The following is a 22,028-nucleotide window of genomic DNA, read 5'->3' as shown; positions in this document are numbered from 1 at the left end:
GTTGAGGAGTATGTGGTGAGGATGGTCAGAATGGAACTGTGAAATTATCTCATGCTAAACTGAAGCCAGAACAACTGGATCCTTGCTTGGTTTCAAGTCCCAGAATACCTTTCACGAGCACAAGCCGGTCACGTTCACACACGCTCAGCGTGGCAGCAGGAACCCGCTTTTCATAGGTTCCTCTAGCTAAGTTAACCAAGGTGGAGCAAAAGGCCCCACCCCCAGAGATGAAGCTACTGGATTGGATTTTGAGTTCAGTCTCGGGGTGGGGCTGGAATTCACCTTTGTACTCCAGGCAGGCCAGGGTTGGTGGTGCCTGGCTAGGTGTGTCCAGAACTGGCTGCCATCCTGACGCGTCTCAGAGCTGCTGGCAGGTTTGAATCCAGGGTCATTATAGAGATATCCCGCTCTCTCTTTTCCAAATTTCATGCTTTTTCCCCACCTTGGGTCCTTCCCACAGATTACTCTGCTAATGGTAATTCCTGCTTCCCCAAGGGCTCCTGTGCTAGTCACGGATCTTTACTGCTCAACCACAAGCAGGGTAAAAGTCCACTTGTGATGGCCCCTTAGAAACACCCAGCATTGTTTCCCGGAAAGCAAGCACCGCTGGGAAGGGTGGGCCCCAAGGCATTTTTCCCTCTGGGTTGAGATTGAGAATCAAGCTGAGAGAAATTTGCTGTCAGTCACCAGATCTAAAGCCTTACTGGCTGCCCTGCTTTCCGCAGGTTCTATGGACAGCCACTATGGCCTCTGGGCTGGCAGAAGAGTCTGAACCAAGTCTTGGGGAGTCTGAACTGGCTGTGAACCCCTTTGATGGGCTCCCCTTCTCTTCTTGCTACTATGAGCTACTTGAGCAGCGAAGAGCCTTGCCCATCTGGGCTGCTCGCTTCCTGTTCTTGGAGCACTTGGAGAGTAGCCCCACTGGAGTGGTGCTGGTATCTGGGGAGCCCGGCTCTGGCAAGAGCACCCAGGTGGAGGAAGATTCTGGGAGTGAACAGAGGGCAGGGTTAAATGCCTTTTCCTGGGTAAAGAATGGGGATGTGGGAGAGATGACCGAAGGAAGCTGGGTTTGGCTGACCCCAGTGGGTAGTCAAGATTCAGGGATCCCAGTTCAACTGGCCATAGTTCCAACAGCACTTTGGTCAGAAGTCCTCCGATGCCCTGACCAATGGTCCTTCCCTTTCTCTACCCAGATTCCTCAATGGTGTGCAGAGTTTGCACTAGCCAGGGGATTCCAGACAGGCCAGGTTATAGTCACTCAGCCCTACCCTCTGGCAGCCATGAGCCTGGCTTCGAGGGTGGCTGATGAGATGGACCTGACCCTGGGTCATGAGATCGGATACCGCATCCCACAGGAGGACTGCACTGGGCCCAACACCGTGCTCAGGTGGGCCATTTGCAGTCTGGTCCAAGGCTGCTTCCCATTACCGAGCGGAGACAAACCGAGCTGTCTGGCGCCTCCTCGTAACCCCAGTTTAAGCTGCCCTGAGTCATGGGGTGCAAACCTCACCCTCCCCACAAGACAGAGGATATAGTGTGTGGACCAAGTGTCCCCGCTGAGATGCGGGGTCACACTTAGTGGTCCACAGGCTTAGGAAGTTGATGAAAACATCTTTTTCTGACCTTCAATGTCAAAGTCTAGGCACCTTGGGGAGAAGTACCTGGACTTGGGCCTGCTGTGTCCACACTGACTCCCTGCCCACTACCAATGTCAACAGGTTCTGCTGGGACAGGCTACTTTTACAGGAAGTAGCCTCAACCCGAGGCCCTGGAGCCTGGAGTGTGCTGATACTGGATGAGGTTCAGGAGCGGTCAGTGGCCTCAGATTTACTGCAGGGGCTCTTGCGAGACACCAGACTGAGAGACCTTCCAGGGGATCCCAGAGTGATTGTGGTTACTGACCCAGCCCTTGAACCCAAACTCCAAGCTTTCTGGGGCAATTCTCCTATTGTGCGTGTACCCAGAGAGGCTGGTGAAAATCCCACCCTTACCTACAAGGACACTGTCCCTACTGACCTAGTGGAGGCTGCCTGCCAAGCTGTGCTTGAGCTGTATCGACGGGAAGAGGCTCCAGGAGATGTGCTGGTATACCTGCCCAGTGAGGAGGTAAACAGGAGGAAACGTGGATTACGGGAAGCACTCCTGTGCTGCCTTCCTGTCCGGGGCAACACGTTATGAATAGTAGTTGTATTTACCCTCTGCTGGAGTCTTGGCGTGAGGGTCGAGGACTTCAGAATAAAGAACCCTGCCACCACTTTTTAAGTTCCTTATAATGCAGCATTTTGCGCACAGAAAGCTGAAGTTAGGACGCCCCCAGCTTCAGAAGTATGAGTGTGTTCTCAGAATGAAGGGCCTTAGCTTTCATCAGTTTGTTTAAAAGGTCTGTGCTCTGCCCACCCCACCCCCAGAAACGTCGGAACTGCTCTAATGTTCCACCCGTCTCCTCAGGACATCTCCCTATGCTGCGAAACCTTGTCCAGGGAGTTGGGGGTGCCGGCTGTCCCGGGGCCTCCACCACGGATACTGCCCCTTCACCCAGGCTGTGGGCAAGCCGTCCAGGCTGCGTATGAGGACACAGGCAGGAGTGTCCAGAAGATCGTGGTCACTCACTGGCTAGCAGACTTCTCCTTCTCTCTCCCTTCCATCCGGCACGTCATTGACTCAGGACGGGAACTTCGCAGTGTGAGTGAGAGAAATGAGGGGGAGTGGAGCCTCAGATAGAAATGGGCCACTCTGATCTGGCGTGGCCTTCTCTGGGGGCTGGATGACAGGTTTACAGTCCTCGGATCCGGGCAGAATCCCAGGTGTTGAGACCAATTAGCAAGTGTCAGGCGGAGGCAAGACTACTTCGGGCCAGGGGATCCCCACCAGGTAAGAGCCTTTGTCCTCACATGAAACACAGCCTCCATACAAGCCCCAGGAATTTACTTCCGCAGGCCTCTCTCCGCTCAGGGTCCTGCCTCCGCCTGTACTCTAAGTCCATCCTAGAGCTAGAGGCTCCCCCACTTCCCTACCCCAAAGTGTATGAAGAGAATCTGAGCTCCCTGGTGTTGCTACTAATGAGGAAGCAGATTGCAGAACCAGGGGAATGCCACTTCCTGGACCGGCCTGGTGAGCCCCCCCCCCCCCGCCCCAGGGCGGCTCTGGCTGCAGGGGGCTCTGACTGCTTGTGATGTCTGAGCCCTGTGTCCTTACCAGCTCCAGAAGCACTGATGCAGGCCGTGGAAGACTTAGACTATCTGGCTGCTTTGGATGACGATGGGGAGCTGTCGGACCTGGGAATCATCTTGTCGGAATTTCCCCTGCCCCCTGAGCTGGCCAAAGCCCTGCTGGCCTCGTGCGAGTTTAACTGTGTGGATGAAATGCTTACTCTCGCTGCCATGCTTACTGGTATACTTCTAGATTTAATGCGCCCCGTGTTAAGGATTCTGCCACTTGTTCATCGGGACTTTGGGCTTTTGCTGTGCTGGGGATGGTACCCAGGGTCTCCTGTCTGCTAGGCAGCCAGCTCTTTAGCCCTGTGCCGGGCTGAAGCTGAATCACTGGTTGCCAGCCTTCCCACCCCTCCACACCGAGGGGCCAGGTGTCCACCCCTCTCTTCCTATCATCTCCACAGCCTTTTTCCCTAACCCTTCTCTCTTCTTGCCCACACTGACTAGATCCACTCACCTGTCCAACATAATCCTCATCCCAGTCTGTCCTGGGTGTGGCTCTCCTGCGGCATTCCAGCTTCAGGACCATAGCCTTGAAATGACAGCTCGCTAGTGAGGGTCCAGACGTTTGAGCATTTATTCACAGCCTTTGCATGAGAATGCTCACTACTTCCTCTCTATGCCTCTGACATCACATGCAGTGCTTGCATGTGTGTGTGTGTGTGTGTGTGTGTGTGTAGTTGTGCATGAGTGTGCATGGACTCTAAAGCCAAAGAAGGATGCCAGGGGGCCTGCTCCACCCTCTGTCCTTTATTCCCTCGAGGCTGGCTCTCTTGCTGAATCTGGAGCTAGGCTAGTATCTTGAGCCCAAGTGATCCTCCTATCTCCACCCCCTACAGTCTTTTTGTTTGTTTTGTTTTTCCAGACAGGGTTTCTCTGTGTAGCCAATCCTGGAACTCACTCTGTAAATCAGACTGGCCACGAACTCAGAGATCCATCTGCTTCCTGAGTACTGCATGTGCCATCACCATCCAGCTCACTCCCTACAGTTTTTTTTAAACTTATTTACTTTTATTTTATTTGCATTGGTATTTTGCCTGAATGTGTCTGTGTGAGGGTGTCGGATCCCTGGATCTAGAGTTACAGACAGTTGTGAGCTGTCATGTGGGTACTGGGAATTGAACCCAGGTCCTCTGGAAGAGCAGACAGTGCTTTTAACCCCTGAGCCATCTCTCTAGCAGTTTTAAGGTGATGGGTGTGTGTTAGCCACATCAGGTGGCATTTTCATGGATATGTGGGATTTGAACTCAGGTCCTCATGCTGTGTAATAACTGCTCTTAACCACTGAGCCACCTTCCCAGCCACCCCTTTCTTTTTGAGACAGGATCTTGCTGTATAGCCTAAGCTGGCCTTAAACTTGAGCACGTGGTTCTAACCTTTGACTTGTGTGTCTTCTCAGTCCCAGAACTCTGAGTGGCTCCATCTGCAGCCAGTTCACAGTGCTGCCTCTATACTTGAAATCCCCAAACTATACATCTCTCTGCCAGGACCATTACAAAACAAACCACCATAACAAAAACAGGTCTCATTATGTAGCCCAGCTGGTCTTGCAGTCACAGAGATCTGCCTGCCTCTGCCTTCCGAGTCCTGGGATTATCTTGGCCTTTTTCCCCCCAGGGAGCACTCTTTTTTTTTTTTTTTTAATTTTTATTTTTTTATACCAGTAGCATTCTTTAGCTATTAGGAAGGAGGAAATGGAGAGGCAAAGGGGGAAAGATGAGGAGAGGGAAGAAAGAGGGACACAGAGAGAGAGAAATGAAGACCAAGACCTCACCCCTCCCCCCCCCCCACACAGGTACATCACAGCATGCAGTACCTGTGGAGGCCATAAGAGGGCGTCTGATCCCCTGGAACTGGAGTTTGAGATCTTGAGAGCCACCGCATAGGTGGGTTCTCTCCACGAGCAGCCAGTGCTTGTGACTGCTGACAATCTCCAGATCTGTGCCCCTCTCTTTTTAAAAGTATTATCATGCACGATGTGGGATGTCAAGCGGTGGGGGTGAGCCATAGCACACGTGTGGGGTCAGGAGGTGAGACTGCAGAATTGGTTCTTCCACTTAGAGTCCGGTTCTGGGGGCTGAACTAGAGGCCAGGCTTGTGGGGCATGTCTTTAGTCATTTTGAAGGCCTGCTCTTTTATTTTTTTATTTTTGGACAGGGTTTTACTGTGTAGTCCAGACTGCCCTGGGATCCACTGTATATCCTAGTATATGCTGATGTCAAACTTGGAATAATCCTCCTGTCACAGCCTCCCAGGTGGTAGGATCACAAACACGTGCCACAACTCCTGACTTTCCTAGTAAATATTTCTCCTAGACTAGTCCATCGTGTCTCAGCTCAGCACTGAACTCAAGCAGTCTCTTCACCTGCCCCTCTTACCCACTGCCACAGTCTTCCTCTCTTCTGCTTCAGACAGCCCAGCACCTCTCCTGTTCCCAGCTTCTCACCCTCTACTAGCCTGTCTCTAGTTTCCCTTTTTAGCTCCTCCATGTGCTTTTCAGTCATCTGCTCTCTGCAGTCACAGCCAATGCCAGGGATGGGCCCTCCTCCCTGCTCCTCTGGTCACTCCCATGGTCTCCCGCCAGTCGTGTGGACCACCACTCGGACTTTCTTACTTTAGCATTCTTCTTCAGTGGCTGTTCTCACGTTCTAGACTGTGCTAACTCCTTTGCCTCACACAGTCAGCCTTTTATCCTGACTATGCAGACCAATCCAGCCTCCCTTGCCATCCTGCCACAGGTCACCCATCCCACCCAAACTAGATGGCCCAGATAATAGCCTTTGTGTCAGGCTGTTCCCAACAGCTTCAAATGGTCCCACTGTCCCTTCTGCATTCCTACTTCTGACACTGATCCGAGGATTTCTTGCTTTTCTTCACCCTTGTCCCACTACCAAAGTCTAGATCAACTCACCTTCTCTTTGCTTTCAGAGTACCAAACACACCTGTTTTTCTTACTCGTGCATTTCCTTGTTGGACTCTCCCACCTGACGTGTGTGTGTGGGGGGGGGGGGGGCATCAGTGTTCTTGCTCGAAAAGGCCAGAGGAAGCAGATCATCTTTTCTGCTGGGCTGACTGGACAGCAAGCTCCCAGGATCTGCCTGTCTCTACCCATCAGGTTCTGGAGTTACAGGTATAGGTAGCAGCTCTAAGCTTTTTTATGTGGCTAGTGGAAATTCAAATTCAAGCCTTCATTCTTATACAGCAAGTACCCACTGAGTATCTGCCCAGCCTCCCTCCTACCAGACTCTAATCTCCTTAAGGGCAAAAACTGTCTCTCATTTCCCGCCATCAGCACCTAGGTGAGCTGGGCTACAGGACGCTCAGTGGATATTACAATGCACACTGGTGCTTCTGTCTCAGGACGAAGCCCTGTATCGATTAATGCAACCTGTGCATTTCTCCTGCACACTTTGCATAACCTCCAGATGACTTACAGTAGCCTAGACTGTGTGCAGACATATGCAAATGCTACCCTATATTGTTTTAGAAATAACGGACAAGAATAGTCTCTATAGATGTAGTTTTTGGTTTTGTTTTTGTTGTTGGTTTTTTTGTTGTTGTTTTGTTTTGTTTTGTTTTCTGAATACTTTCAGTTGATTGAATCTACAGATGCAGATCTGTCTGTGCTGTGGAGGTCTGGCTGCGTTGGCTTCCAAAGAATAATGAAGTGCAGAGAACCTAGAATGTACTGTCTTTTGAATCAAGTTCCCAGAGGATTACTCCTACATTTTCAGTACTCTCTCTGTGTTACTACCCTTCCTGATTCCTCCCAAACCCCCTTCCTGTCTCCGCCTCCAGCTGCTCCTGGGTTTTCCCGGCCTCCACAGTGTGCGGAAGAGGCTGCCTTGCGTCGGGCCCTGGAACACGCAGATGGCGATCACAGCTCTCTGATTCAGGTCTACGAAGCCTTTGCACAAAGTAAGTGACTCAGTCTGTACCCTCAGAGACTCCCAGGAAATATCCAGTCAGCCAATAGACCTCTGTGTTCAGGAAGAGGAGGTCCTCTGGCCTGTAGTCATTCTTTGTGCATCTTAAGGACTTAATTACAGCCATTTCCTTTCTTCTCCAAGGTGGAGCAGATGAGGCGTGGTGCCAGGCTCGGGGTCTAAACTGGGCGGCGCTGTGCAGGGCCCGTCAACTCCGGGCAGAGCTCCTGGAACTCATGCAGCGGATTGAGCTCCCCCTGACCCAGCCAGCCTTTGGCTCCCAGCAGAACCGCAGAGACCTTCAGAGAGCTCTGCTGTCGGGATTCTTCCTCAAGGTTGGGGAGAGGGCCCAGCGAGACAGACTCAAAAGGCATCTGCTTGCTGTGCTGGTGAATGCCTTTAATCCCAGCACTCCAGAGGCGGGCGGGCAGAGCTCTCTCAGTTTGAGACCAGCCTGTTCTACATAGAAAGTTTTCCGACAGCTGGGGCTACGCAGAAAGAGTCCATGTCCGAAAGGGGTGGGGGTGGGCGGATGGCTTCTCAGGGGACCAAGGTTCAGATCCCAGCACCCACACGATAGCTTACAACCATCCTTAACTCCAATTCCAGAGAATTTGACATGTCTGACCTTCAAGGGCAGGCACGTGGCATGCACACCTACAGGCAGAGCACCCGTACACATAGATAAAATAAATACGCCATTTTTTAATTTTAGAAAAAAATGAATCAAAAGGCAGGGGAGGGCTGGGGGAGAGCTGAGGTAGAGCACCTTGCTACCTACTCAGCCTCAAGGGACAGACTTTGATTCCCAGAACTATGGGTTCACTTGTCTTTCTGGCACTGGGGAGGCAGAGACACTCGGTCCCTGGGGCTGCCTAGCCAACCAGACTAACCTAATGGCAGGTTCGGGGTCTGTCTCCAAAAAAAGGTGGATAGTGCCTGAGGAATGCACCCAAGATTGACTCCTGAAGATTCACACACACACACACACACACACACACACACACACAGACATTTTACTTTTAGGCTCTACAATACTCTTAATCTTTTCATGCCCCTTCTTTTTACTTTCTCCTGTCTTTAAAGGCACTGGTGAGACCAGGTCTCATGCTTTCCAAGCTGCCTTCATACTTTCTGTAAGCTCAGGCTGGCCTCAAACTCCTGCTCCTCCTGCCTCCGCCCCCGAAGTGCTGGGACCACCACCACACCCAGCACTGACCTCCTCTTGATTTTCTCTACTCCTTTACTTATTCCATCCATGTACTCGTGTTTCAATGAGGTGGCCCGAGACACGGACGGAACTGGAAATTACCTGCTTCTCACCCATAAACACGTAGCCCAGCTGTCGTCAGACTGCTGCTACCGAAGCCGCAGGGCGCCAGCGCGGCCGCCTGCGTGGGTCCTCTACCACAGCTTCTCCATAGCCAAACACAACTGCCTTTGCGTTGTCTCTGAGATTCAACCTGAGATGTGAGTTTCCTGGCCCTGACGCTTGTGCTCTTACACTGTCCTTCCCCTCCCAGGGCGGGACCAAACCGAAAGCTGTGGAGTGAGACTGAGGAGGAGGGTTTGTGAGAGGGGTGGAGGGGAAAGGGAAGATCTTACTCTGCCTTTTCTTAGCAGGCTGGTGGAGCTAGCCCCTCCCTACTTCCTGAGTAACTTGCCCCCTAGTGAGAGCAGAGACCTTCTGAACCAGCTGAGGGGAGCCGCAGAGGCAGAGCCAGCGGCAGAGCCTGAAGCACCGTCTCCCCAGGAGTATGGAGACAGCTGTGTTGTGCAGTGAGCTGCCTATGGACAGAGCCAACCCCACCACGTAGCCCCAGGGCACTCAGCCCGGCTAGAAACCCAGCGTGGGGTCAAGTATACTCCTGGAACCCAAGAGCCAAGAACTGGTGGGAGGGGAGGGAAGGGGAGCCATAGTCTGGGACTAGGCAGACCTTTCTTTTTCTATCTATGGGCAAGGGGGCAAACGTTGGGCCCCACACAACTTTGCACTCTCCTCGGGACAATAAAAGACTTTTCTGGGATACCATGTTTGATTTTGGTTCTGCAGCGCCGGCTACAACATCCGTGAGTCAGAGGCCAGCTTCCGCAGGAACAGCCCCTGCCCACCTCAGACCAAGCCTTTGTGCGGCCTGCTGTAGCTGTCACTAACACAGACTACTAGTATGTCCCTGTCGCAGGGTTCTGGCCTCCCCCAGAAACAAGATGGGGACACTAGACAACAAAATACTCCCTTAAACCTGAAAGCTTCGCACCTCAGCTATCACAAAGCCTCCCGTGGCCTCGGCTCACCTATAGCTTGCAGTCCTTCTAATTTTTCATTGTTTCATTGTGCGTGTGTGCGCACGTGTGTGCACGCATGAGCATGCCAGAACACACGCGCCGTGGTCAGAAGACAATTTGTAGAAATCAGTTCTCTTCTTCTCCCAAATTGGTCCTAGGGATCAAACTCAGGTTGCCAGGATTACTGCAAGTGCCTGTCTCCTAAAGTCTTTCTAAAGATGTCCTGGTCTTCTTCTCTGGCTGGCTCTCCTTCCCTTCTTCCACCCTTATTCCATTAATTTCTGAATCCACTGCTTTCCTGCGCGTTGTCAATGTGTTTCTGAAATATGGTGGAAAGAAAGGCTTAAGCCATGTAACTCCCCAGAGCTCCCTTCCCTGGAGATCCTGGCCTCCGTTTCATCTGTCTCCACCCCGGTGATGTCAGCCGGCACCCCCAAAGGCAGGCATCTGCATTTTTTTTCTCTCTAGATCTTACATTAGTTTTGCCTACCGTTAATCTTGCTAAAGGTCCTCAGTTTCCCTTCCTGCACCACAGCACCGCTGACTTTCTGACCTGCACATCTCCAGTCTTGAATCATCTTTGATTCACAAGTCCCAAAGCGTGTCCCCTGTTGACTGTAACACTGGGCCCATGAGCTGTCCTCCGGTTCCTCCCGTTCTCTGGCCCTCCACGGCGCGTGAGGCAGGTTCTCGTCCCAGCTTTTACACTCGGAGTATAGAGAACCTCCTTACCTACAGCACTGAGACTCTCAACGTGGGGAGCGCCCGCAGGTTGGACACATGACACCATGACACTGGGTCAAGGAATCCTTAATGATGGTTTTACAGATGAGGGGTGAGGTGGGCAGTTCAGTCCCCTCACAGCCAGCCCCTCTTCCATTACCCCACTGTCCTTGATGGCCGCCGGCTCGACGGCCCCTTCCCGGCAGGCCCTGAGCTCTGAGCCCACTCAGGGCAGAGTGGCAAGTGCCCGCCTCATTCACTAGCCCTGCCCTGGTGACCCACAGTTCCAGCAGCTCCCGCAACGCCGTGAAGGGTGCAGTCAAGGTGCGGGCGGGGGCCGCTGACGCCCCGGAGCCTCGGAGGACAGTCGCAGCCTTCGGCTCCTCGCGCTCGGCCGGCCGCGCCGCACCCGGCCCCGGGGCCGCTCACACCACTGAGGCGAGCCCGGACACCGAAGCCACCTTGTTGTCCTCGGCCCAGGGCTGCAGATTCTGCAGCGCGAAGAGCGACGAGTTGTGCAGGCAGAGCGGGTCCGGCGGCAGCGGCGGCCTCAGCGGCCGGGGCAGCGCGTCGGGCTGCAGGTGCAGCAGCAGGCGGCCGGCGCGGTGCCGCTCGGCCTCGCGCTCCTCCGCCGTCTGGCGCCTGCGAGGAGAGCGAGTCAGCGGGTCAGCGCGCCGGCGAGGAGAGCGGGGCAGCGGCGCCCGCCCCCCGGCCCCCACCCGCCCCGCGCCCCGCGCCCCCCGGCCCCCACCCGGCCCGCGCCCCGCGCCCCCCGACCCCCACCCGGCCCCGCGCTCCCCCGGCCCCCACCCGGCCCGCGCCCCGCGCCCCCCGGCCCCCACCCGGCCCGCGCCCCGCGCCCCCCGGCCCCCACCCGGCCCGCGCCCCGCGCCCCCCGGCCCCCACCCGGCCCGCGCCCCGCGCCCCGCGCCCCGCGCCTCACCGCCACTTGGTGCGCCGGTTCTGGAACCAGGTCTTGACCTGCGCGTCCGTCATGCGCAGGGCCTTGGCCAGCGCCGCCCGCTCGGCCGAGGCCAGGTACTTCTGGCGCAGGAAGCGGCGCTCCAGCTCCAGCACCTGCGAGCGCGAGAAGGAGGTGCGCGGCTTCTTGCGCTTCGGCGGGGTCCGGTTTTGGTAGGGGTGGCCTATGCGGCGAGTCCCGGAGAAGGGCGAGAGCGCGGCTGCGGGCGGGAGGGCACGCGAAGTTTGGGGCGGCCCGGGGAGCGGAGGGCCGAGACCGCGGCCTCACCCGCCCGCCCGTCCGCGGAGCAAGATCGCGCCCCCGCGCTCCACGCTGCCCTCCCCGCGGCAGGCTGGGGGGAGGCGCCCCTCGGAGGGCCGGGGCCAGACGGCGCGGGGAGGGAGCGGAGGACCGGGGCGCGGGGGAAGGACCCCGGGGCGCGGGCAGCCTCACCCGTGAGCCTGTCCTTGGCGAAGCGGCGGCCGCCGTCCACCCAGGGGAAGCTGAGCCCCGACAGGCCGCCGGCGCCCCCCACGCCCGAGGGCCCGGGCACCGCGGGGGCCGCAGGCGCGGGCGGCGCGGGCAGCGGGCGGTGCGCGGGGACGCGGATCACGCCGCCCGGGCCGCCCCCCGAGCCCCTCGGCACCGCGGCCAGCGAGCCCGCGGCAGCGTAGCCGGGGGCCCCGTGGAAGCCGCCGGGGAACGCAGCGCTGTCCCCGAGGCTCTGGCCCGCGGAGGGTTCGGGGCCGCTCAGGATCTGATCGATGCCGAAGCTGATGGGCTCGTGCTGCGGGAGGTGGTGCGCGGCCAAGGCCGCGGGCTCCATGGGTCCCAGCCGGAGAGGGCCGGGAGGCTGGACGGCTGCGAGGGTGTTTCTGCCGGCCCCGACAGCGGCTTCAGGGGCCCGCGGGTCCGGCCGGGCGCCGGGGCCCCCGCGCCAGCAGCATCCCCGCGCACCGGGCGCAGCCGCACGCGTGCCCGCCCCGCCCGGGCGTCCGCGCAGGGACTCGCATCCCGGGGGAGCGTGGCCGCGGGTCCCGGGAGCGCAGGTGACGCGGGGCTGCCCGGGCCGCTGCGGGAGGCGGGTGTGGAGAGGGGCGGCCGGCCAGGCCGGGGCAGTGACTGACAGGTCGGCCCCGGCGGGCAGAGGGGCTGGGGGAGGGCAGGGGCGGGGCCGCGCCGTTAAAGGGGAAGGACGGCTGGTGCCAGGCGGAGGAGGCGCGGGTGTCAGGCCGGCGCTGTGCGGGGAGGGAGGGGCGGTGACTCAGCCGGGATGCGCAGGCCCCCGCATCCTCTCCGGCCTCCGCCCTCGGGCCGCCGCGGGCTCCTCGGCGGGCGCTCCCGTCCCTAGCCCCCACTCTTCGCCCCCCGATGGGAGCCGCCGGCCACCTCCTGGCTTCGTTGTGGCTCCCACCTAAACGCCGCCTGAGCCCAGATCTCGTTGTGGCTTCCCGGCGGTGTGAGAAGCGCTCGGGGAACGGCGAAGCGACCCGGAGCCCCAGGAAGAGGCCAGGCGTGGGAAGCAGACGGTGGCGAGGGGCGTTCGCTGGGCGCGGCAGGAAACGAACATCCGAGTTTGGGGTCGTGGCCCACCTCCTGGCTTTTCCTGCAGCGCTCCCCACCCTGCTTGTCCTGGCCGGCCAGGAACTGGGGCCCTGTTTCTTAGAATTTCGATTTTCTGAAATTGCCGTGAATCGGACCGGAGCCTCCCACGGGCCCACCGGGCCTCCACCGCGGGACCCCACTCCTCTCCTTGCCTCTCGGAAAGCTCTCCTCACACACTGCCCTCCTCTCTGTAAGGCGCAAGGGCTACGCTGGTGACTCGCCGAGGCCTCGGGTGGCTCCCGGCTCCGCGTCCTGCAGACGCTTCACCCCACCCACGTCCCAGAAAACGCGCCTGGAGCGTGCCAGCCGGGGAAAGCGGGGGAAGGTCTGAGACGGCTCGGTGACCTTGTGACCTCTGGCCGCGGACCCGGGAGGTGGGGGATGACCTCCTCGCCCTTCCCTGGGATGGGACCCCCGCCGGGCGGGCCCCTAAGCCGAAGACACGCCCCCGTCGCCACCCTGCCCGGTGCAGGCCGCCATAATCGGGTTAGCTGGGCCGGAATTACATTACCTTCCCCAGCCCGCCCCGGCCCTGGGGGGGGCCCTGGCGCCTCCGAGCCGGTGAGACTGGGCCCGGGGAGGGGGGCAGCGGGTGGGCACAGAGGAGCCGCTCAGCCTGCCCCTGGACACGTCCTGGCCAGAAGACCCCGCCCTGCTCTGCCAAAGCTGGACCCTCAACCCCTCCCCACCTCAGGGCTCAGCTATGGCTTTCCCGCTTGAAGCGAAGTGCCCAGCACAGACCCAGTGTAGACCTCCCTGGGACTACTGTTCTAGTTATTTCTCCAGAATTCCCCTGGGAAAGGCGCCCCTCCTTTCTCCCAGCAGATGGGCTGGCAGCCTGACGCCTGGGGCAGGGTGAAGGGGTCTTCTCTCTTCTGGGAACCAGGATATTTGGGCATCTGGACAGGAACGTAAAAGTAGATAAGAGTAAGCCCCCCTTCCCAGTGTTCTCAGAAGCCTGCCGGCGGTGGGGGCACAGCGGAGGACAGTGGTTAGGGCTCAGGAGGACATTACTACGTGAGGGCCCTTTCCCGCCTGTCTCTCATTCTACCCTTTTCAGCTGTTCCTTCCACCCTCCCGCTCACAGGGTGGAGGAGGGACACTTTGGCAACGATGCGGTGCTTTCTATGCCCCTAGAGAACTCAATCACTTTCCTTCGCAAAATCCGCCCTGTTCTGAGCAGCAGCAGCAGCACCTGAAACCCCAAGCCAGGCACAGAGTTCAGGGGACTGGTTTTGCAGGTGTGGCAGGAGGGTGGGCTCCATGAGCGAAGGTAACCGCCTCTCACCGACTGAGGAAGTCCTGAGCTCGGTCAAAGAGTGAGTCGATGAAGGAGAGACAGGTGAAGTCCTGGCGGACTATCCGCCTTGAGGCCAGCGCAGGTGGCACTCCCCCACTGATGACCTTTTGAGAATGGTCACAGTAGCTGTGCATACAGAGCAGGCAGTTAATAAGGACACTGTCAAGTACCTGTAAGGACAGAGGACACCCAGTTTGGTCAGCTGCAGGCCCACCTAAGAGCTTCTCTTCTTGCCTCGTCTGTGTTGGTTCCTGCTAGTCCAAGCTGAAGATGGAGGTTCTAGGTAAGTGCGTCCTCCCGGCCTGGCACTCACCCTGAAGGGTTTGTTTGTTTCTGTCCTTTCCTCACCCATACCCCTCTTTTAATGTTTGGGATTGTGTCTTGCTATGCAGCCCAATCTCCATCCTCCTATCTTTTCTCTCTTGACCTCCCCGACTCTGGGCTTCCTGCACCAGCATGCCCCCTCCCGCCCCACCCCCACACACAGAGGCTGCAGCTTCAGGGAAAGACGAGTCCTTCATCTCAGTTCCTTCCTCCCCTTTCTCCCCAGTGTTCTTCAAGATGGCCCCACCCTTCTGCCACTGTCTGTCATCAGCCCTTCCTGCCCCACCAGCTCAGACTCTCCTCATCCGAACAGTCTTCGCCTTACTTGTTAAGTGAGATTTTCCTTTTTTCTTTCCCTTGTTCTGACCATGGCCACTACCTTCATTTCTTGCCCCTCAGCTATTCTTGTGTTAGCCCAGTGGAGGCTGGTTTTTCTATGACACACACACCCCTTTTTGTGGGTGGGTCTTACTATGTAGCCCTGGCTGGCCTGGAACTCATTCTGTAGATCAAGCTGGCCTTGAACTCACAGGAATCCACCTGCTTCTGCCTTCTGTGTGTACTACCACACACACACCAACCAATCATTTCCGAATTGTCTTTCCTTCTTTTCTTAAATTTAAAATTACATTTCTTTTTAGTGTAGTGTGTGTGCGTGTGTGGGGATGTAAATGTACCACAATACGAATGTGGAGATCAGAGGACAACTTTTGAGTCTGTTGTCTCCTTCCATCCGGTGGGTCCCGGAGCGAACGCAGGTCATCAGGCTTGGTCGCAAGCTCCTTCCCCTGCTCTACCGTCTCACCAGCTCTTTAGGTGTCCTTTCTTTAGGCTTTTGGTTTTGTTTGTTTTGCTTTTAATTTTTGTTTCTTTTGGGGCACTGGGGATTGAACCTAAGGCCTCATGCATGCTAAGCAACTGTCCTCCCACTGAGCTATATTCCCAGCCCTGTTTTATTACATCTGTCTTGCTTTCCACTGTTACTGCTTAGCCTTTCTCCACTGGCCTCGCTTTTCCTGCTGACGAGTGTGAGCATGCTTCAGAACTCTGGCTTTAGCTTTTCTGCATCCAGTCAGGTTTCATCTATTCCAGTAGTCCTGACTCTCACACCCACGCAGAAATCATTGGCACCTCCTGAGCTAGAGCCTCATCTCTCCAGACTCATTTCTGGTCTCCCCTTCGGTCTAACTCCACCTGGCTCTCTCAAAGTCCAGCAGGCAGAGGAAATGCTCACTTCTCACCATCCTTATTCATCCTCTTAGCCAGGCCTACCCAGCCAGGCCCCTGGCTGCTTCCTTCTGCCATGCTTTCCTTTAAAATTTAAAATGCAGCCTCCTCTTCCTTATCCTTCGGACAGGGTCTTCTGTAGCTCAGACATTGAGTTCGCTGTGTAGCCATAGCTGGCTCTGAGCGCTGATCTTCTGGGTGCAAGGATTACAAGTGTGTGCGATTTCCAGCTACACTCCTCGTTTCCACTGCTAAACCCTTAATGTAGGCCTTCGCCATCACCTACATTCTTTCATTTGTCATTCTGAATATTTTGAACGGATTTCTTTAAATTGTGTGTGCATGTGTTTGCCTGCTTGAGCTTATGCGCACTACAGAGGTGCAAGACCCCTTAGAGGCCAGGACTGTTAGGTCCCCTGAAGCCAGAGTTACAGACAGTTGTGGGCAATTGGCCCAACATGGGTGCTGGGAACCAAATTCACGTCCTCTGCAAGAGCACTGAATGCTCTTAACTGCTGCACTGTCTCTCCAGCCCCATCCAGGAGAGTTTAACATCCACTGTGTTCTCAGATCTGCAGGTAGAGATGTGGACAGAACAGGAAAGGAGGTACCTAACTCTGAAAAACTTACACTCTAGTAGGAACCGCAGATGAAAAACTAGAAAAATATGAGAACAAATAATGTAATATCTACATAATATATAAAGAGACATGATAGAATACACACTAAGAGATATACGGTAGTGCATGCCTGTAATTCTAGCTACCTTAAGAGGCTGAGGCAGGAGGATCACAAGTTTGAGGCCAGGTGGAAGAACACGGTGTTTCAAAAAAAGAAAGTTCAGTCAATAAAGTGCTTGCTATGTAAATGTGAGGCTGAGTGGAATCCCCAGCACCCACCTGAAAGGCTGCCTATGAAGGAGCACTGGGGAGGCAGCTACCCGAGTGTCAATGGTGCTTGCTGGCTAGCCAACTCAACCTTATTATGAAGGAGCCTCCCCTCGGTCTCGGGGTCCTAAGAACACCAGAGTTTGACACACACACACACACACACACGTGTGCTCACTGCAGTGAGCCACGCTCACACAAAAATAAGTTACATTAAAAAACTATTGATCTTTTAAATCTATGGGTGCGTATGTTTTTGTCTGTGTGAGTTTATGTGCACCACATGCATGCAAGAGCCCACGGGGGCCAGAAGAGGGCATCGTCCACGGAGCTGGAGTTACAGGGGTTGTGAGCACACTGGCTGGGGACTTGGAAGCTGAACCCTAGTCCTCTGAGAGATCAGGGAGCACTCTTAACCATAGTTCTCTCTCCAGCTCCAAGGTAATTTTTTTTTTTAAGATCCAGCTATGAAGTTTGGGTTGAGATTTTTGTTTTGTTGGTGGTGATGGTTTTTAGATTTAGTTTACATGCATGAGTGCTTTGCTCCACGTATATATGGGTACCACATACATGGATCTCTTTCTTTTCTTTATCTTAGAGCAGGTCGGGTTTAGACCGGGCAGTGGGTCTTTTGCAGCTGGGTGACAGATTGTTGGAAGCCGTTTGTGTGGGTGCTGTGAAGTGAACCCCGTCCTCTGAGAAGCGTATCCAGTGCTCTTAGCATCGAAGGTGCCTCTGCAGGCCCTGGGTTTGCTAAGTGTGTTCCTAGGGATCAACAAAGGGCCTGGGACAAGCACTCCGCTGCAGAGCTGTAACCCCAGCACCACTAAAATATCCTAAACAAAAAAGCAGAGGGAACAATCAGATTATTTATTTGTTTTGATTTTTTGAGACAGGATTTCTCTGTGTAGCCCTGACCGCCCTGGAATTTGCTTTGTCTGTAGATCAGGCTGCCCTCAAACTCAGAAGTCCAACTGCCCCTGCCTTGAGTGCTAGAATTAAAGGCATGCGCCACTACAGTTGGTTTCAACAATCTGGTTTTCAGTTTTATGATTTACTTATTACTTGCTTTCGTTCTTGTATCTGAGACAGGGTTTTTGTTTGTAGTTTGTTTTTTGAGACAGGGTTTCTCTGTGTAGCCTTGGCTGTCCTGGAAAGCTCTCTGTAGACCAGGCTGGCTTCTAACTCACAGAGATCCCTGTGCCTCTGCCTCCTGGAGTGCTGGGATGAAAAGCATGCTTCCACAGAGGCCACCACCACCGGACTGAGACAGTCTTATGTAGCCCAAATTTACCTCAAATTTGCCTTGTAGCCGAGGATGACCCTGAACTCCTGATCCCCTCCCCCCCATCTCTACCTCCTAAATGCTGGGATTACGGGCCTGTGCCTTTATTTAACAGTTTCCTTGAGGTCTAGTTTACAATAAGCTGCAAGTATTTAAAGTGTATACTCTAATTGGTCTTAATATATGTACATGCCCACTAAACTAGCACCACGGTCAAAATGAGAAATCCAGCCATCAAAAATGAGTGTTCTAAGCTATGGTCAGAATCACCCGTCATGCTGTGGGGAAAGGGGCTGAAGGAGGAGCAGTGGTAGTAAGGGAAACTGTCAGGACTGCAATGGCTCAGTAGTGCTTAGGTGGCTTGGGCCAGGGAAGTAAACCATAGCTGTAATTAGTTGATTAAGAAGTCATTATTACTTGCTTGATGCTTATCTACTCCATTCTGAGGACATTTTATTCCATTTATGGGATAATGTACATGTTCCTTTCTGCCAGGCCCGTCAATCTAACCATTCCAACACTTTTAACCCCAATCCTTCCATTAGCACGCTCAGTCCGCACCTGCTTCTTTGGTCGCAACCCTCCACACTGCCCTATCTCCAGCATTTATAACCCTCACCCATGTGTCGGCCCTGCCCACAGACTTCTGTCTTCTACAGAAAGCCTTTCAAGCTTCCACTAGGATCTTCCCTTTGGCTCCTTTTTAAACTCCGCTGTAAGGACCCAGTGATGACCGTGTACCAGCCCCGGGGGACCCCTGGTCCTCCCCCGGTGCGGGCCTGGGCTTATGCTACCGCAGGCACTCGCTGCCCAAGTCTCCTCGCTGTCAGTCCTCCCCTCCTCCTTCGGCATCTGCTCTGCATTAGTCTGTCCCAGGCCTCCGCAGGCGCCGATGATTAAATCATCATCATTACCCAGGGCCTATTCCCCCCACCCCCGGCAGCAGGGAGAAAGCGGGGGCTAAGATCGCCCCGTTCCCGGGGGTCTCTCCCTCCCCACCCCGCCCAAGGCACCCTCTCCCGGACTTCGTGAAGCCGGGAGAAGTCCCGCGGCGGAGCGGGGAGAAGGCCGGTCCCGCGGACACAGCCCGGCGGCGCGGACGCGCGGCCACGCGGCGCGGCACTGCAGGTTGAGGACGCGGGGTCAGAGGCGAGGTCGCGTCCCGGGACTCCCACGCGCCGGAGCTGCAGCGGCGGGCGACCGCTCGGGGTCAGGGCGGGCACAGGCTCTCCATCCCTGGCTCCTGAAGTTGTCCAGGGGCGCGGTGCGCACCGTCGGAAGGACGCGGGGAGCGCACAGACGGGGCCGCCCCACGGCCCCCCACTCCCTAGCGACCCCGGCGGGGGGGCCAGCAGGCTCAGGTGAGCGCTCGGGGAGTGGGCGAGGGGGTGAGGGCGGGGTGTGTCGGGAGACCAGCCAATCCGGAGAGTGTGAGGCCCTCGTCGCTAGGAGACAAGTCCCGCCCCGCAGGCGGTACCGGAAGTGGCGGGCTGGGATCGGCCTTTAAGATGGCGTCTCCTCAGGGGGGCCAGATTGCGATCGCGATGAGGCTTCGGAACCAGCTCCAGTCAGTGTACAAGATGGACCCGCTACGGAACGAGGTGCAGGGGCGGCGGGGCGACTGCTGGGGTCCGTTAGCTGTGCGAACCCAAACGGGCGAGGGGACGGGCGGTGGCGGGACGGGCAGCCAGCGCGCCTGCGCAGCCACGGGGCGCGCGGTGCGCACGCGCGGTGCTGGCCGGGTTGCCAAACGCGGGGCTGGGACGCCTGCGCGCTGGGTCTCCGCCGGCGTCGGGTCCCTCTGGGGAAAGGAGGGTCGGGCGAGTCCGGGAGAAGCGAGCACCCGCTGTGCGCGGAGCCCTCTGCTGGGCGGAGGGGGAGTCACCCCGCCCCCGCCCCCTGCGGGCTTGCCTGCCGACTCCGGGACCGAACCGCTCCGGAGCTGCGGAGTGCGGAGATGAGCAGTGAAGAGTGACCGAGGGTGTGTCCGCAGGAGGAGGTCCGGGTGAAGATCAAAGACCTGAACGAACACATCGTCTGCTGTCTCTGCGCCGGCTACTTTGTGGACGCCACCACCATCACAGAGTGTCTCCACACCTGTGAGTGCCCGGAGCCCGCCCTGCCCTCGCCAACCTGCCTCCCGCCTCCGTGCTTCTGCCCCGTGTGCTGGGCGCCCGGAGGGCCTGAGCGGCTGCGTTTCTCCTCTTACAGTCTGCAAAAGCTGCATCGTGAAGTACCTGCAGACCAGCAAGTATTGTCCCATGTGCAACATCAAGATCCACGAGACGCAGCCGCTGCTCAACCTGAAGCTGGATCGGGTCATGCAGGACATCGTGTACAAGCTGGTACCGGGCTTGCAAGACAGTGAGTGGCCACCTTGTGTTGGTGGGGCCTCCTGACCCCAATGCTGGGTGGCAGCTGAAGTGAGCAACGGTGTTGTCGGGAACCCAAAAATAAAGAGATAAAGAGGTCAACAGCCAGGACAAAGAGAATTAATATGGCCGCCCTTCACCCCTTCCTAGGTGAAGAGAAACGGATTCGGGAATTCTATCAGTCCCGAAGCTTGGACAGAGTCACCCAGCCCAGTGGGGAAGGTATGTCCTTCAAGGTCCTTTGGGGGAGGGAGCCAAGTAAAGCCCTCGTGGTATTTCTTCTGCTCAGTTTTTCCGTCTGGGGGAAAGGGGTGTGGGACCTGTATCAGCCTCCTCAGTATCTCCTTTTTCTCAGAGCCAGCCCTGAGCAACCTTGGCCTCCCCTTCAGCAGTTTTGACCACTCTAAAGCCCACTATTACCGCTATGATGAGCAGCTGAGCCTGTGCCTGGAGCGGCTAAGGTGAGGGGCAGGTCAGAGGTTTCGTGAAGTGAAAACTGCTAGTGACCCAGAATCAGCCAAGGTGCTTAGGGAGAAGCAAGGGGTGAGGGAGTGTCGGTTCCCGTGAAGAAAGCGTCTATGGGTCTAGGTGGGAAAGAGGAAAAATGCAGTATTCTAACTCATGTCTGTTTCTGTCCAGTTCTGGCAAAGACAAGAATAAAAATGTCCTTCAGGTGAGAGGGGCTGAAGGGAGGGCCTTTTTCAAGGAGCCACTTCTCCTAGCAAGCCTTCCTTCATATCTCTGTCCTTCTCCCTGCCTTCCCCATTCCTAGAATAAGTACGTCCGGTGTTCTGTTAGAGCTGAGGTACGCCATCTCCGAAGGGTTCTGTGCCACCGCCTAATGCTAAACCCACAACATGTAAGTACACCTGCTAGGTTATCTGAAGAAGAAGGGACTGAAAGGGGAAGGCCATGTCTGGCTTAGTGGAACAAAGCTGAAGACAGGGAGATTGCTTCAAGTTTGAGACTAGCCTAGGCTATATAATGAATTCCAGACCAGTCTGGGCCCCAGAGTGAGACCTTGTCTTCAGAAACGAAAAAGGTGCAAGAGAGGTCTGGTGAGATGGCTTAGGCAGTAAAGCCTTGCAAGCATCTGGACCAGAGTTCAATCCCTAGACCTAAAAACAAAACAAACAAACAAAAAACCCAAAAAACTAGTGTGGTAGTGTAAACCTGTAATCCCAGCACTGCGGCTGGGGCTAGCCTACTCTACTCGGTGAGTTCCAGGTCAGTGAGAGAACCTGTCTCAGAAAAGAGAAAAGACGGATGGAGCCTGAGAAACAACACCCAAAGTTCTCCGGCCTCCACAGACTTGAACACACAACATGCAAACACACACACACACACACACACACAAGGAAGGAACAAATCTTTGCTCAGCACTAGGCAGAGCCATTCCCTGCTCCATCTCCCTTTAGGTACAGCTCCTTTTTGACAATGAGGTTCTCCCTGATCACATGACAATGAAGCAGATATGGCTGTCCCGCTGGTTCGGCAAGGTAAGCCAGGTGCACGGTGGGCTGAGGGGTGCGGTGGGTGCTGACAGCCCACTCATGTCTTCTTTCCCTTTTCTCCTTAGCCATCTCCTTTGCTCTTACAATACAGTGTGAAAGAGAAGAGGAGGTAGGGGCCAGGCCTGCTTCCCACCTCCCCCTCCCCAGATATTTATGTGAAATTAACTGTGGCTTTATTTTTTGAAATAAAAGCTTTTAAAAAGCACTTCTCATCTTTTTGTTTGTTTGTTTGTTTGTTTTGGTTGTTTTGTTTTGTTTTGGGGGGGGTGTTTTGTTTTGGCTTTTTGAGACAGGGTTACAGCCCTGGCTGTCCTGGAGCTCGATTTGTATACCAGGCTGGCCTTGAACTCACATAGAGATCCACTTACCTCTACCTCTGGAGTGCTGGGATTACAGGTGTGTGCCA

At 55.9% G+C, this 22,028-nt stretch overlaps 3 protein-coding genes across 15 annotated transcripts; 2 read left to right on the top strand and 1 right to left on the bottom strand.

Annotated features, from left to right (window-relative positions):
• The first annotated feature begins 86 nt into the window (after window positions 1-86).
• On the top strand, window positions 87-9,165 carry Dqx1 (DEAQ-box RNA dependent ATPase 1). 11 transcript variants are annotated; one of them, XM_021627862.2, is made up of 12 exons: window positions 87-374; window positions 726-971; window positions 1,194-1,387; window positions 1,719-2,106; window positions 2,449-2,682; window positions 2,772-2,871; window positions 2,953-3,111; window positions 3,199-3,390; window positions 7,011-7,130; window positions 7,283-7,473; window positions 8,418-8,608; window positions 8,762-9,165. In XM_021627862.2, exons 1-12 carry the CDS (start codon window positions 228-230, stop codon window positions 8,919-8,921), a joined length of 2,322 nt encoding a protein of 773 aa, XP_021483537.1. In that variant the 5' UTR covers window positions 87-227; the 3' UTR covers window positions 8,922-9,165. The 11 variants fall into 11 exon arrangements, with proteins under 11 accessions (XP_021483537.1, XP_060239472.1, XP_060239473.1 ...); XM_060383489.1 differs by having other exon boundaries at window positions 8,759-9,165; XM_060383490.1 differs by lacking the exon at window positions 726-971 and having other exon boundaries at window positions 8,759-9,165.
• Window positions 9,166-10,453: 1,288 nt separating this feature from the next.
• Window positions 10,454-12,836, bottom strand: Tlx2 (T cell leukemia homeobox 2). The gene is made up of 3 exons (XM_060383484.1): window positions 11,562-12,836; window positions 11,091-11,328; window positions 10,454-10,789 (listed from the first exon to the last, which is right to left on the bottom strand). The coding sequence occupies exons 1-3, from the start codon at window positions 11,932-11,934 to the stop codon at window positions 10,573-10,575; spliced, it is 828 nt and encodes a 275-aa protein (XP_060239467.1). The 5' UTR covers window positions 11,935-12,836; the 3' UTR covers window positions 10,454-10,572.
• Window positions 12,837-18,419: 5,583 nt separating this feature from the next.
• Pcgf1 (polycomb group ring finger 1) lies at window positions 18,420-21,827 on the top strand. Of its 3 annotated transcripts, XM_060383485.1 has the most exons (10): window positions 18,420-19,097; window positions 19,260-19,337; window positions 19,730-19,835; window positions 19,948-20,100; window positions 20,259-20,330; window positions 20,464-20,569; window positions 20,748-20,781; window positions 20,881-20,967; window positions 21,527-21,607; window positions 21,688-21,827. In XM_060383485.1, the coding sequence occupies exons 2-10, from the start codon at window positions 19,281-19,283 to the stop codon at window positions 21,733-21,735; spliced, it is 744 nt and encodes a 247-aa protein (XP_060239468.1). In that variant the 5' UTR covers window positions 18,420-19,097; window positions 19,260-19,280; the 3' UTR covers window positions 21,736-21,827. The 3 variants fall into 3 exon arrangements, with proteins under 3 accessions (XP_060239468.1, XP_060239469.1, XP_021510361.1); XM_060383486.1 differs by lacking the exon at window positions 19,260-19,337 and having other exon boundaries at window positions 18,425-19,097; XM_021654686.2 differs by lacking the exon at window positions 18,420-19,097 and having other exon boundaries at window positions 19,188-19,337.
• Window positions 21,828-22,028: the final 201 nt, after the last annotated feature.

This window comes from Meriones unguiculatus, chromosome 5, assembly GCF_030254825.1.
Source record: "Meriones unguiculatus strain TT.TT164.6M chromosome 5, Bangor_MerUng_6.1, whole genome shotgun sequence".
Classification (NCBI taxonomy): domain Eukaryota; kingdom Metazoa; phylum Chordata; class Mammalia; order Rodentia; family Muridae; genus Meriones; species Meriones unguiculatus.
The sequence above is the reverse complement of the archived record's forward strand: the minus strand, read 5'-3'. Positions and strand labels throughout refer to the sequence as shown.